The sequence below is a fragment of the Bombina bombina genome, chromosome 6, assembly GCF_027579735.1.
Source record: "Bombina bombina isolate aBomBom1 chromosome 6, aBomBom1.pri, whole genome shotgun sequence".
In the NCBI taxonomy this organism is placed as follows: Eukaryota; Metazoa; Chordata; class Amphibia; order Anura; family Bombinatoridae; genus Bombina; species Bombina bombina.
In genome coordinates, this window is record NC_069504.1 from 261,393,496 (window position 1) to 261,409,093 (window position 15,598).

General features: G+C 42.6%; 1 protein-coding gene across 1 annotated transcript in view; it reads right to left on the minus strand.

The window, feature by feature from the left end:
- The window catches only part of LOC128662830 (carboxypeptidase M), a 312,750-nt gene that overhangs the window by 15,296 nt on the left and 281,856 nt on the right, over positions 1-15,598 (minus strand). The window contains exons 7-8 of the mRNA XM_053716814.1: positions 10,964-11,116; positions 1,785-1,933 (exon numbers count right to left, since the gene is read on the minus strand). Of these exons, the coding sequence (XP_053572789.1) occupies positions 1,785-1,933; positions 10,964-11,116 (302 nt within the window). The remainder of the gene's footprint in view (positions 1-1,784; positions 1,934-10,963; positions 11,117-15,598) is intronic.

The following is a 15,598-nucleotide window of genomic DNA, read 5'->3' on the forward strand; positions in this document are numbered from 1 at the left end:
CCAATCGAAATTAAGGTAGAAAAAATCCTATTGGCTGATACAATCAGCCAATAGGATTGAGCTGGCATTCTATTGGCTGATTGGATCTCTTCTGGCCGGCTTTGATGAAGACTTCTGCCCGTCTGGAGGACAACTTCGCCCGGCTTCTTTGAGGACTTCGGTCCGGCTGGGTGAAGACTTCTCAAGGTAGGGTGATCTTCAAGGGGTTAGTGTTAGGTTTTATTAAAGGGGTATTGGGTGGGTTTTAGAGTTGGGTTGGGTGTGTGGGTGGTGGGTTTTAATGTTGGGGGGTATTGTACTTTTTTTTTTACAAGTAATAGAGTTGATTACTTTGAGGCAATGCCCCGCAAAAGGCCCTTTTAAGGGCTATTTGTAATTTAGTATAGGGTAGGGCTTTTCTTATTTTGGGGGGCTTTTTTATTTTATTAGGGGGATTAGATTAGGTGTAATTAGTTTAAAAAATTATTTTATTATTTTCTGTAATTTAGTGTTTGTTTTTTTCGTACTTTAGATAATCTTTTTTTTATTGTATTTAATTGCATTTAGTTTAGGTAATTTATTTAATTATAGTGTAGTGTTAGATGTAATTGTAACTTAGGTTAGGATTTATTATACAGGTAAATTTGAGTTTATTTTAACTAGGTAGTTATTAAATAGTTAATAACTATTTAATAACTATTTTACCTAGTTAAAATAAATACAAATTTGCCTGTAAAATAAAAATAAATCCTAAGTTAGCTACAATGTAACTATTAGTTATATTGTAGCTAGCTTAGGGTTTATTTTATAGGTACGTATTTAGTTTTAAAGACTTAGATTTAGGGGTAATAACTTTAATATAGTGGCGGCGCCTTTGGGGGTGGAAGATTAGGGGTTAATAAGTGTAGGTAGGTTGCGGCGACATTGGGGGTGGCAGATTAGGGGTTAATAAATATAATGTAGGGTTCGGCGATGTTGGGGGCAGCAGATTAGGGGTTCATAAGTATAATGTAGGTGGTGGCGGTGTCCGGAGCAGCAGATTAGGGGTTAATAATATAATGTAGGTGTCGGCGATGTTGGGGGCAGCAGATTAGGGGTTAATAAGTGTAAGATTAGGGGTGTTTAGACTCAGGGTTCATGTTAGGGTGATAGGTGTAGACATAAATGTATTTTCCCCATAGGAATCAATGGGGCTGCTTTAGGAGCTTTACGCTGCTTTTTTGCAGGTGTTAGGTTTTTTCTCAGCCAGCTCTTGCCCATTGATTCCTATGGGGAAATCGTGCACAAGCACGATTTGCAAGCTCACCGCTACCGTAAGCAGCGCTGGTATTGAGGTGAGATGTGCAGCTAAATTTTGCTCTACGCTCACTTTTTTGCGGCTAACACCGGGTTTCTAAAAACCTGTAATACCAGCGATGTCTGTGGTGAGCTGTGAGGGAAAACTGTGCGTTAGCACCGCACAGCATTACCAACAAAACTCATAATCTAGGGGAGTATGTTTAGTATTATCTCACCTCTCTTTTACCTGTCAAAGGAAATCAGGTCATGCTCACTACAAGGTGTACACAGTGTTCCAGAGCACAAGCCCTCCATAGACAGACATACAGCTGTTACATTTTCTATCATTCATTTAAGTGATTTTATAATGCATGAAATATGATATGTAAGAAAACTTAGATGTATTTTTCAATGGAAAATTCACATATTTACCTATAGATTAATAAAACAGTTTTACTATGTTAATCAGGAGTGGCACAGCGTATCTGCTTCTGTACCCGGAGACTGTACACAGAGTTAGTACTTACATTTAATGTGTATGATCCAGGCAGCAGGAGTAGAAAATACTCTCCATATTTATTGGTTTTGTATGGAACGATGTGTCTCCTTCCTTTTACTTCTACTATTGCATTGGAGATTGGGTTACCAGATGTATCTAACACTTGACCCTTTATTCCTGTTGGACACAAAATAATTCACATTTAAGAAAAAAATAATTTTAACACCTCAATGACATAAATCCATAATTTTTGGACTGACCATTGCAAATAAATAGATGTGCTCACCCTAATGATATACACAGAGTTATCTTCATAGAACATTGTCATAGCTTTGCATATGATTGGGGGTATTTTGTGCAATCTGGATAGGTGGAAATAACTGCTATAAACAGTGCCAGATTAAGGCCTTTGTGGGCCTTGTGCTAAAGATTTTGTTGGGCTTATTTTTAGAATTTTATTTAAAATTAAAAACATTTTATCAGAAATGAAAACACACTTTTTTTGTTTAAATAAAATATCCAGATATATTTTATGTGCAGTAACAGAAACTAATGGAACAGCAAATCATATCTCTCATAGTCATACTCTCTCTCTCCCACCACACCCTCTCTCTCCCCCACTCTCCTCTCTCTCTCTCCCACCCCTCTCTTCCTCCTATCTCTCTCTCCCCCCCACTCTCCTCCCTCTCTCTCTCTCCCCTCCACTCTCCTCCAATCTCTCTCTCTCTCTCTCTCCCCCCCCACTCTCCTCCTCTCTCTACCACTCTCCTCCCCTCTCTCTCCCCCACTCTCCTCCTATCTCTCTCTCTCTCTCTCTCTCCCCCACTCTCCTCCTCTCTCTCTCCCCCACTCTCCTCCTCTCTCTCTCTCCCACTCTCCTCCTCTTTCTCTCTCCCCCTCTCTTCTCCTCTTTTTCTCTCCCCCACTCTTCTCCTCTTTCTCTCTCCCCCACTCTTCTCCTCTTTCTCTCTCCCCCACTCTTCTCCTCTTTCTCTCTCCCCCACTCTTCTCCTCTTTCTCTCTTGCCCACTCTTCTCCTCTCTCTCTCCCCCATTCTTCTCCTCTCTCTGTCTCCCACTCTCCCCCTCTCTCTGTCTCCCACTCTCCTGCTCTCTGTCCCCCACTCTGCTCCTCTGCCCCCCCCACTCTCCTATTTCTCTCTCCCCCCCCACTCTGCTCCTCTCTGTCCCCCACCCTCCTCCTGTCTCTGTCCCCCACTCTCCTCCTCCTCTCTCTCCCCCACTCTCCTCCTCCTTCTCTCTCTCTCCCCCACTTTCCTCCTCTCTCTCCAACTCTCATATCTCTCCCCACTCTCCTCCTATCTCTATCTCCCCCACTCTCCTCCTATCTATCTCTCTCTCCCCCACTCTCCAAATCTCTCCCCCACTCTCCTCCTCTCTCTCCCACTCTCCTCCTCTCTCTCTCCCCCACACTCTCCTCCTCTCTCTCTCCCCCACACTCTCCTCCTCTCTCTTTCTCTCTTTCCCCCCACACTCTCCTCCTCTCTCTTTCCCCCACTCTCCTCCTCTCTCCCACTCTCCTCCTGTCCCTGTCTCCCACTCTCCTGCACTCTCTCTCCCCCACTCTCCTCCTCTGCCCCAACTTTTCTCCTCTCTCTCCCTCACTCTCCTCCTCTCTCTCCCCCCACTCTCCTCCTCTCTCCCCCCACTCTCCTCCTCTCTCTCTCTCTTCCTCGCCCCCCACTCTCCTCCTCTCTCTCTCTCTCTTCCTCGCCCACTCTCCTCCTCTCTCTCTCCCTCCCCCACTCTCCTCCTCTCTCTCCCCCACTCTCCTCCTCTCTCTCCTCCTCTCTCTCCCTCTCTCTCTCCCACCATCTCTCTCTCCCACCCTCTCTCTCTCTCTCCCACCCTCCCTCTCTCTCCCACCCTCTCTCTCTCTCCCACCCTCTCTCTCTCCCACCTTCTCTCTCTCTTCCACCCTCTCTCTCTCTCTCTCTCCCACCCTCTCTCTCTCCCACCCTCCCCCCCCCCTCTCTCTCTCCCACCCTCCCCCCTCCCATAATCTCAGCCACACAATCTAAGACACTCTGACACAAACACACACACAAAAGACACTTAGACATACTCTTACACAGACACACCCACACATATGATTCTTACCAATGTATTTGCAGCTACAATGCAAAATATTACATAGCTTGCAGTCTTTAAAATGTCCAGTCCTTTTCTCTCTCCCCCCGCTCTCTCTCTCCCCCTCCCCCCCCCCCTCTCTCTCCCCCCTGCTCTCTCCCCTCTCTCTCTCTCTCTCCCTCTCTCTCCCACCCTCTCTCTCTCCCACCCTCTCTCTCTCCCACCCTCTCTCTCTCTCCCACCCTCTCTCTCTCTCCCACCCTCTCTCTCTCCCACCCTCTCTCTCTCTCTCTCTCTCCCACCCTCTCTCTCTCGCCCACCCTCTCCCCCCTCTCTCTCTCTCCCCCACCCTCCCCCTCCCATAATCTCAGCAACACAATCTAAGACACTCTGACACAAACACACACACAAAAGACACTTAGACATACTCTTACACAGACACACCTACACATATAATTCTTACAAATGTATTTGCAGCTACAATGCAAAATATTACATAGCTTGCAGTCTTTAAAATGTCCAGTCCTTTTCTTTGATAAGAATAAGTTTAAACTGACATGAAACATTTTTCTTTCATGATTAAGATAGAGAATACAATTTTAAATTATTTTAATTCACTTCTATTTTCTAATTGCTCATTCGCTTGGTATCGTTTGTTGAAGAGGCAGCAAGAGCTAGCTGGATGCATTGGGTGAGCCAGTAAAATAAGGTGTATATGTACAGGCACCAATCAACAGCTCCTGAGCCTTCCTATGTATCCTTTTCATTAAAAGATACCAAAAGAACAAAATAAAATAAGTACATTGGAAAATTGCTCTATCTGAAATGTCTCTCCCACTCTCCTCCTCCTCTCTCGCTCTCTCCCCCCCTACACTTTCCTCTTCTCTCTCCCCCCTCTCCTCTCTCTCTCTCTCTCTCTCCCTCACTCTCCTCTTCTCTCTCACTCTCCTCTTCTCTGTCTCCCCCACTCTCCTCCTCTCTCTCTCCCCACTCTCCTCCTCTCCCCACTCTCCTCCTCTCCCCACTCTCCTCCTCTCTCTCTCCCCCCCACTCTCCCTCTCACTCTCTCCCCCACTCTCCTCCACTCTCTTCCTCTCTCCTCCACTCTCTTCCTCTCTTACCAACCCTCTCCCTTCTCTCTCTCCCTTTTCCACTCTCCCCATCTTTCTTAGACCATTTCCCCTCCCATAATCTCAGGCACACAATTTTTGTCACAGTGAGAATTTTGTGTTTAATCCTAGAGAAAAGATAAAGCCAGTGAAGGGATTGGCAGAGAGGTGCAGCAGATGAAGAGCGACGTGCAAGGAAGATGAGCCTGGCAGAGGCATTCATTATGGATTGTAAAGGAGCTAGGCAGCAGCTGGGGAGACCAGAGAGGAAAGAGTTGCAATTATCGAGGCGGGAAAGGATGAGAGAGTGGATTAAAATCTTGTGTTGTGTCTTGTGTAAGGAAATGTCTAATTTTAGAGATGTTTTAAGGTGGAAGTGGCAGGCTTTAGCCAAGGATTGAATGTGAGGAGTGAATGAAAGATCTGAGTCAAATATGACCCTGAGACATCGGGCATGCGGGGTAGGGGTAATGATGGAGTTGTCGACAGTTATAGAGAGATTGGGGGTGGAGATTTTGGAAGGGGGGAAAATGAGGAGCTCAATTTTGGAGAGATTTAGCTTGAGGTAGTGAGAGGACATCCAGGAAGAGATGTGAGAAAGACAGTTAGTGACACGGGTTAGCAAGGAAGGAGATAGGTCTGGTGCAGAGAAGTAGATTTGGGTGTTGTCGGCATACAAATGATATTGGAAACTGTGATACTTTATTAGGGAACCTAATGATGACATGTAGATTGAGAAGAGAAGGGGACTGAGGACAGAGCCTTGCGGTACCCCGACAGAAAGTGGTGACGGGGCAGAGGAGGACCCAGAGAAGGCTACACTAAAGGCACGTTTTGACAGGTAGGAAGAGAACCACAAGAGGGCTGTGTCACAGATGCCGAAGAATTGGAGGGCTTGGAGCAAAAGAGGGTGGTCAACAGTATCAAAGGTTGCGGACAGATCAAGGAGGATAAGAAGAGGGAAGTGGCCTTTTTATTTTGCTGTAAGTAGGTCATTGGTAACCTTATGATTGCTGTCTCTGTGGAGTGATGGGGCGAAATCCAGATTGCAGTGGGTCAAGGAGGGAGTTTAATGTAAGGAAATGGGATAGGCGTGCATATACTAGTTTTTCAAGAAGCTTTGAGGCAAGAGGGAGGAGGAAAATAGCGCGGTAGTTGGTTGGGAAAGTTGGATCAAGGGAAGGTTTTTTGAGGATAGGTGTGACCAGTGCATGTTTCAGAGATGAGGGAAATATACCGGTGCTGAGGGAGAGGTTGAAAATGTGTGTGAGTATAGGGGTAAGGGTAGAAGAGAGGGAGGGAAGTAGCTGTGAGGGGATAGGGTCAAGGGGACAGGTAGTGAAGTGAGAGCGCAGTATAAGTGCCGAAACTTCTTCCTTAGTAACGGGGGAGAAAGAGCTAAGTTTATGGCTATGTGGGTTGTGGTTGGTTGCGAGCGTTTGAGGGGTGAGAGAATGGAATTATGTTGAGAGCTGATTTAGTTTCTGATGGAGTCAATTTTGTTATTGAAGTGGCTAGCAAAGTCTTGAGCTGACAGAGAAGTTGTATTAGGAGGTGGGGGTGGGCGGAGAAGAGTATTGAAAGTGGAGAATATACGTTTTGGGTTTGAAGAAAGATTAGAGATAAGAGTAGAGAAGTAATGTTGCTTATAGAGACTAAGGGCAGAATAGTAGGAGTTCAAGATGAATTTGTAATGAAGAAAATCAGCTGAGAGGAGAGGTTTGAGGGAATTAGCAAGCTCAGATATATGTAGAAATATGTATTTATGAATAAATAGAACATATTCTTCTATGTGATGAACATTAGAATGTGAAATATTCATATTTTCAAGTCGAGGTAGCACACTTGAGAACATGCGATTGGGTTAGTGCATATGTGAATATGTGATCGGATTAGCGCATATAAGAATGAGTTTGGGTTAGCACATGAGTAGGGGGTTAGGATTTTTTTTTCCTTTTATCCCATTGACTTCTATGGGGGGATTGGTTATCGCGGGCGCAATATTCTAATTGCACTAGAAGTAAGCTGTTTGCGCTCGTTGCGTTAGCACGAGAGCGCAAACTTTTTACTTTCAATTTATAATATGAGCGTAACCCGACACATGCAAAATGTTTACTTCTAGCGCAATTAGAGCTCTAGCTTCCTATAATGAGGAAACAGAAAACCACATGGCCCAGCAAAGCAAAAAAAATTGTTGTGATATAGAAAAGGAAAGACTTACAAAAATATTGCACCTCTAGGTGCAATATAGGCAAGCGGAGACTTCACAGTCGCCCAACTGACTGTACCCCCAGGCAAATGACAGGATTCATTCCAGCGGTCCCAAGTTCCAAAAAGCAAAAGCAAGTGTATAAAAAAATATATTTATTAAAAACAACAGCGATGCGTTTCTCAGCCAAAAACAAGGGCTGTTTCTTCAGCTGGGCGACTGTGAAGTCTCAGCCTGCATATATTGCCACCTAGAGGTGCAATATTTTTGTAAGTCTTTCCTTTTCTATGTCACAACAATGTTATTTTGCTGTGCTGGGCCATGTGGTTTTCTCTTTCCTCATTATAGGAAGCTACACCACAATCCCTGTTTGGACACCCTTGATTCACTGCATACAGTTAGCTGGACAACTACAAAGTTCCAGCGTGCTTCATATGCACCAGATAGGTGCTCTCCATTTTTGAGTTGAACTTATTTGATTCTTCTTCCCTGAGTGGAGACTGTACTTCACCATTTGGCGCTTTTTAATTTTACAGATATTATCACTTCAGGAAGCTGACCACCTTTCAACAAAGAGCTGCCTGGGAGTTCATACAGTTTTTCCTGGGGATTTGAATACATTTTTTCTTGTATGGACTTTTATGTATTGTATGTATATTACACTTGAGAGCGCCTCCTAGTGGCTATTTGTTTATGTGCAGGCCCTATTTCAGTGGGTGCACATTCACATAGCTCATATTTTTTTGTTGGTCCACACTCTCCCTCTGCCTTTACTCACAGTCAGTTTGCTCCTTCACACCCTTACTCTGGTACAGACAGGCACATAGCTTCCTTCTGCCCCTTCTACCAGTTATTCTGTCACTTTACACCCTCTACAGGGGACTCTACTGGTCCTGGCACAGACTGGCACTCATTATCCATCTGCCCTGTTTCCCTTTCATTTTCTCCCCTTACATTTTCACTCAGTATTGAGGACCCCACTAGTTCTGGCAACAACTGATTCTTTTGCTGTCATTTGTCTCAAATTTTCACATCTTAGGCACAGCATTTTTCACACATGCATTCTGTCCTCTATCCCGGTTTAGCATGTCTCTGAGCTTTTAAAAAAAAAAAAAAAAAAAAAAAACTTTGCAAATCAGGGCCAATATCTAATGTAACTAGAATACAAGTATCATTGTCAGGCACATACAGTGATAATAACCTGCCCAGATAAGTACCCAGTAATACATAAGTAGGAATATTGTCAGATACCCCCACATTTCTTAGACCTATCCCTGCTCCCCAATCAAGATATACACATGCCATAGACACTGCAGGTTGTATGTCCACAAATACTTTAACTACTATAGTCCTGCCAGGGATAATAGCCTTAGAGCTTACCAGCTCTGGTCGCACAAGTCACAACTGCCCCAGTGTCCCTGAGTCCCAGTGTTACCTTGTGCCCCACAGTGACAGGTTGCAGATTTTCATTGTTGTTTGCATCTGACCAGTTGACAAACAACATAGAAGCTGGTAATTCTGAGGGATGACTTCCTCCAGCAGATTATGCCAATTTAATTTTCTCTAGGCAAGTAGCTGATGTGCCCCACTCTGCTGGAAACAAAACACCTGCGGGTATCTCCCTGCCCCTAGAAGTGATACAAGCATCCCCTCTCCCTGAGGAAGCTGAAGCAACAGATGGCACAACAGGCTTGGTGATGGGGGGTGGGGTTGTGCAGTAACACCCATCCAGTTGGATGCCCCCTCAGCAAAGGCTTTTGTCCTATTCACTGGTGATCAGTTAGCTGTATAGAAATCTGCCAAATCCCCTTCTTTCAATTCTGTTTTGGGCTTCCGATCCAGCACCAACTCCTACACTTTTGCTGGGCACAGCTGCATTAACTGTTGACCATCAGATCCTAAAGATCCTCCATGGTGGTAACCTCTAGCCCTCGGATCCACTGCTGAAAATTTTTGTTTTCAGGTTTCTCACAACTACTGTAGCTTTCTGATGTACCCCTCCACAGAGTCCGGATTTTTTTCCTGTAAACCTCAGAAGTGAGATAATACTTCCTCTGCAGCGCAGCCTTAATTGCATCATAGTCCTGATCAAACTCTGGAGGCAGTTCTGCAAACGTCTACAGTGCAGGGGCTTTTCAGACCAGGGGTAAGATACTTTGCCCACTGGTCCCTTAGCAGCTGGTACTGTCTGCAAGTCTTTTCAAAGCTGCACAGGAATACATCCAGATCCCCATCTCTGCACATGGTCTAGATATAGAGGAGTTTCTAGATTCACTAATAATAAGTGAAGCAGTTGCTCTCTCCAGGCATGCAAGCTCTAGATCAGTGCTTTCCAAATTGTGTGTCGTGACACATTAGTGTGTCGGCAGCAGTGTGTAGGTGTGTCCCTGCTTCAGCACAATTTTTTTAATTTTTTTTTATTTTTTAAATGTTTTTTTTTGGTTTACGACTTTCCGCTTGCTACGCATATGACATGGTTGACACGTGATTGATACCTAGGGGGTCACAGATCATCTTAACCTATTGGCGTAGCTCAGTGGGAACTGAAACTATTCCCATTGGCGGCTTTGGCGGCACATTGGCTCCAGACTGCACGTGTAGTCTCCTTAATTGGCTCGTGACTGCATGTGTAGTCAGTGAGTGGGACAGCAGTGTATTTGTAGTGTGGTCAGTGGTCAGTCGGACTCGCTGAGCTGAAGTCAGAAGTCAATGTGTTGGTTTTTTTGCAGCTAGCTCCCAGTAGTGCATTGCTGTTCCTGCTCTTGATATATGCATAAGAAGGGGAATCTTAAAAATGCGAGTGTCTAATATTCCACCAAATATTCAGAAACTGTGTTCATCCCATCAACCTCATAAATCCCATTAAAATAGTAAGTAGCTATTGGTGGTATTAAACATTTTTTTGATTCTTGCACATACATACTGTTACTTGTAAATACATTTTGTTATTATTTCATTTATGTATGTGTCCGTATCTCTTAAAACAAGTTAGTTTAACCTCCTGTTTGCCAGTACAACTGAATTACTGTGTCGCAAAATGATGTAGGTCTAAAAAGTGTGTCACCGACAGGAAAAGTTTGGAAAGCTCTGCTCTAGATGATTCTCTCAGATTGTTGTTCAGCAGCTTTTCTTGGTATTTTAGGATCAGCTGTATGCGCAAACTAAGTTCAAATGCTTTAGAACTGTTTGTAAATAACAGTCCAAGGGATCTCCAGAGCTTGATGAATCTTGGCCCACAGCTGCATGTACCGCTCCTGCAACCAAGCCTCTTTTATCAGTGTTTGAGGCTTCACTGGACCAGGGGATTGGCAGATAAATCCACATTACAACTGTGAGGCATGTGACATCTTCGAAAAGGAAGATTTTCACTGAATAGCTGAAAACTCCTGTCCTGTTTGTGAGTTCCCTGATGAGGTACGGGGTCTCAAACTCCTTCAATATCTTGTAGATAAGCACTTCAGAATTCACCTCGCTCCATCATGGAGTAAAAAATTTGGCTGAGGGACTGGGTAAGTGAGTAGGATTAAAGCTCTGGTATGTAGAGTTATTTTTGCCTCCTCCTAGTAGACTGAAGTGTAAAAATATATGTTTGTTGACTTATTGTTAAAGATATCTTGTAAATAATCATCCAAACATAAATGGAGCCCAATCTATTTAAAGTTCTGTAGTTCTTGTGTTATTCAACCTATTTATTTATTTTTAAATCAAAATGAGAAACATTTTTTTGCAGAAGAATAACTGTCTGTTGCTTTAGAATAAGCTGTAATAATTAAGCACAAGATACATAAGTTGTACATACCCATGTGAACTTGCTTCATGTATTCAATTAGAGAAACTTTATTATCCATCCAAAACTGTAGAAGTTCTGATGCAGCTGGATACTTGCAGCATGACAATTCAATAGTAATTTCAAAACACTGGCCATAAATGTAATTATAATCCTGCATACCACCTTAAATGACAGAGTACAATCATATCAGACAAAATGTATAAGTAAACAAAATGCAGTAGTGTAGCAATGACATAATAAATAGGGTCATGAAACCTATATTTTAAATGCAATCAGGCTTAGATCATAGCTATGGGAAAACATTTCACAAAACGATTGTCTAAATTATTAGGCCTTCATGAATTTCATATACAGTAAAAATAAAAAAAATAAAAAATCTGTATTTCCAATTGTTTAAACAAGATTTCTTACAGATCATCTTGAAAAATGTTTGCACAAATTAATTATTACTGATTATTTTATTATGTGTTTGTTTGACATCTGTGTGATACTTGTAGAAACTTAACTGATTATGTTTGGCATTAATATTTTCCTATTATTTTGAGACGATTAATTTTTTTTTAGAGTGCAATCATGGAAGGACATTCTGATGATCATAAGGTATTTCTGAACATTCCAATCTGAGCAAAATTGTATTTTATTATTATTATTTTTTTTAAAAAACCTACAATTATATTTTTTTTAAATGTGCACCAAGCATGTGTAAAATGTACAGCCCCCCAACATTGTACTTTCAAAAGGGTAAGGTTCTCAAAATTGATACATCAATATATTACGTGAATAATGTTTTCTATGTTTTCTGATATATTGCAAAACTACTAGTGAGAGTGCCAAGTACTTGAAAGGGTTTTGGTGTGTGACGTTATTATTCTGATGGGCTGGAATGGCTTCAGTATTGAAAACAAGCTTTTACCTGTGCAAAAAGCAGTTCAAATAGTTTTTCTAACAGACTGACAAAGAGCCCAGTGTTGGAAGCATTTATTCAATATGGTTTTGTTTTTAAAAATGAACAATACATTAAAATGCCTTAGTGCGGCAATGGTTATAGGTTGCATTTACGTCTCTTGTACATGCTCTGAGTGGCAAAAGTATACAGTAAAAATGCTCCTAAACAAATTTTAAATATAGGTTTTATATGACTCATTTACAATGCACCTTTCATTTTTAAAATAAATAGTATATCTTTTGTTTTCTAGAGCAGTGATTTGCAACCTTTTTTTTGCCGTGGCACACTTTTTTACATTAAAAAAATCCTGTGGCACACCACCATCCCAAATTTTTACAAAATCACACATTGTAGCCTAATACAGGATATATATATACACACGCACACTGTACTGTGCTGTCATGCAATGCCTCCTACAAATTATACATGACATATTGACATTCATTCACAAACAATCATGATTGTCTGTGAATGAATGCCAATGTCATGGTTGTAAATGATGCACTGTTGTCAGTCTGCCGCAGCACACCTGAGGATCTCTCACGGCACACTGGTTGAAAAACACTGTTCTACAGTGTTTCTCACATAGCTCCGCATTCTCTGTAGCAAGATGCAAACTAGGCTTGCTGAAGGCAATATTTATTTTGGCTTAGAGCTCCTACAGCCTCAGTTGCATTTCACTACCCACTACCCAGAATGCTCAGCTTTGGTTGAAGCACTTTATATTGTTTTTTTCTATGAGAATGCTTGGTGGTTAACTCTCGGCTAGATTTAGAGTTGGGCGGTAGCCGTCAAAACCAGCGTTAGAGGCTCCTAACGCTGGTTTTTAACGCCCTCTGGTATTTGGAGCCAGTCATTAAAGGGTCTAACGCTCACTTTCCAGCCGCGACTTTTCCATACCGCAGATCCCCTTACGTCAATTGCGTATCCTATCTTTTCAATGGGATCTTTCTAACGCCGGTATTTAGAGTCGTGGCTGAAGTGAGCATTAGAAATCTAACGACAAAACTCCAGCCGCAGAAAAAAAACAGGAGTTAAGAGCTTTCTGGGCTAACGCCGGTTCATAAAACTCTTAACTACTGTGCTCTAAAGTACACTAACACCCATAAATACCTATGTACCCCTAAACCGAGGTCGCCCCACATCGCCGCCACTCTATTAAAATTTTTTAACCCCTAATCTGCCGACCGCACACCGCTGCCACCTACATTATCCCTATGAACCCCTAATCTGCTGCCCCTAACACCGCTGACCCCTATATTATATTTATTAACCCCTAATCTGCCGCCCCCGCTATCGCTGACCCCTGCATATTATTATTAACCCCTAATCTGCCGCTCCCTACACCGCTGCCACCTACATTATAGCTATGTACCCCTAATCTGCTGCGCCTAACACCGCCGACCCCTATATTATATTTATTAACCCCTAATCTGCCCCCCTCAACGTCACCTCCACCTGCCTACACTTATTAACCCCTAATCTGCCGAGCGGACCGCACCGCTACTATAATAAAGTTATTAACCCCTAATCCGCCTCACTCCCGCCTCAATAACCCTATAATAAATAGTATTAACCCCTAATCTGCCCTCCCTAACATCGCCGACACCTAACTTCAAGTATTAACCCCTAATATGCCGATCGGAGCTCACCGCTACTCTAATAAATTTTTTAACCCCTAAAGCTAATTCTAACCCTAATCCTAACACCCCCCTAAGTTAAATATAATTTTATTCTAACGAAATAAATTAACTCTTATTAAATAAATTATTCCTGTAAAATACTTACCTGTAAAATAAACCCTAATATAGCTACAATATAAATTATAATTATATTGTAGCTATTTTAGGATTAATATTTATTTTACAGGCAACTTTGTATTTATTTTAACCAGGTACAATAGCTATTAAATAGTTAAGAACTATTTAATAGTTACCTAGTTAAAATAATTACAAAATTACCTGTAAAATAAATCCTAACATAAGTTACAATTAAACCTACCACTACACTATCAATAAATTAATTAAATAAAATACCTACAATTACCTACAATTAAACCTAACACTACACTATCAATAAATTAATTAAATACAATACCTACAAATAAATACATTTAAATAAACTAACTAAAGTACAAACAATAAAAAAGAACTAAGTTACAAAAAATAAAAAAATATTTACAAACATTAGAAAAATATTACAACAATTTTAAACTAATTACACCTACTCTAAGCCCCCTAATAAAATAACAAAGCCCAACAAAATAAAAAAATGCCCTACCCTATTCTAAATTAAAAAAGTTCAAAGCTCTTTTACCTTACCAGCCCTGAACAGGGCCCTTTTGCGGGGCATGCCCCAAAGAATTCAGCTCTTTTGCCTGTAAAAAAAACACATACAATACCCCCCCCAACATTACAACCCACCACCCACATACCCCTAATCTAACCCAAACCCCCCTTAAATAAACCTAACACTAAGCCCCTGAAGATCTTCCTACCTTATCTTCACCATGCCAGGTTCACCGATCCGTCCTCGGAAGTCTTGATAAAAGCCTCGGAAGTGTTGATCCAAGCCCAAGCGGGGGGCTGAAGAGTGACGTCCATCCTCGGGCTGAAGTCTGGATCCAAGCGGCGGCTGAAGAAATCCATCATCGGGCTGAAGTCGGAAGTCCATCATCGGGATGAAGTCTTCTATCAAGCAGCATCTTCAATCTTCTTTCTTCCGGAGCGGAGCGGAGCCATCTTGTTCCCAGCCGACGCGGATCCATCCTCTTCGAACGACGCCTACTAGCCGAATGACGGTTCCTTTAAATGACGTCATCCAAGATGGCGTCCGTCAAATTCCGATTGGCTGATAGGATTCTTTCAGCCAATCGGAATTAAGGTAGGAAAATTCTGATTGGCTGATGGAATCAGCCAATCAGATTCAAGTTCAATCCGATTGGCTGATCCGATCAGCCAATCAGATTGAGCTCGCATTCTATTGGCTGTTCCGATCAGCCAATAGAATGCGAGCTCAATCTGATTGGCTGATTCCATCAGCCAATCAGAATTTTCCTACCTTAATTCCGATTGGCTGATAGAATCCTATCAGCCAATCGGAATTCGACGGACGCCATCTTGGATGACGTCATTTAAAGGAACCATCATTCGGCTAGTAGGCGTCGTTAGAAGAGGATGGATCCGCGTCTGCTGGGAACAAGATGGCTCCGCTCCGGAAGAAAGAAGATTGAAGATGCTGCTTGATAGAAGACTTCATCCCGATGATGGACTTCCGACTTCAGCCCGATGATGGATTTCTTCAGCCGCCGCTTGGATCCAGACTTCAGCCCGAGGATGGACGTCACTCTTCAGCCCCCCGCTTGGGCTTGGATCAAGACATCGGAGGCTCTTCTGGACAGATCGGGACCCGGTGAGGTGAAGACAAGGTAGGGAGATCTTCAGGGGCTTAGTGTTAGGTTTATTTAAGGGGGTTTGGGTTAGATTAGGGGTATGTGGGTGGTGGGTTGTAATGTTGGGGGGGGGTATTGTATGTGTTTTTTTTACAGGCAAAAGAGCTGAATTCTTTGGGGCATGCCCCGCAAAGGGCCCTGTTCAGGGCTGGTAAGGTAAAAGAGCTTTGAACTTTTTTAATTTAGAATAGGGTAGGGCATTTTTTTATTTTGGGGGGCTTTGTTATTTTATTAGGAGGTTTAGAGT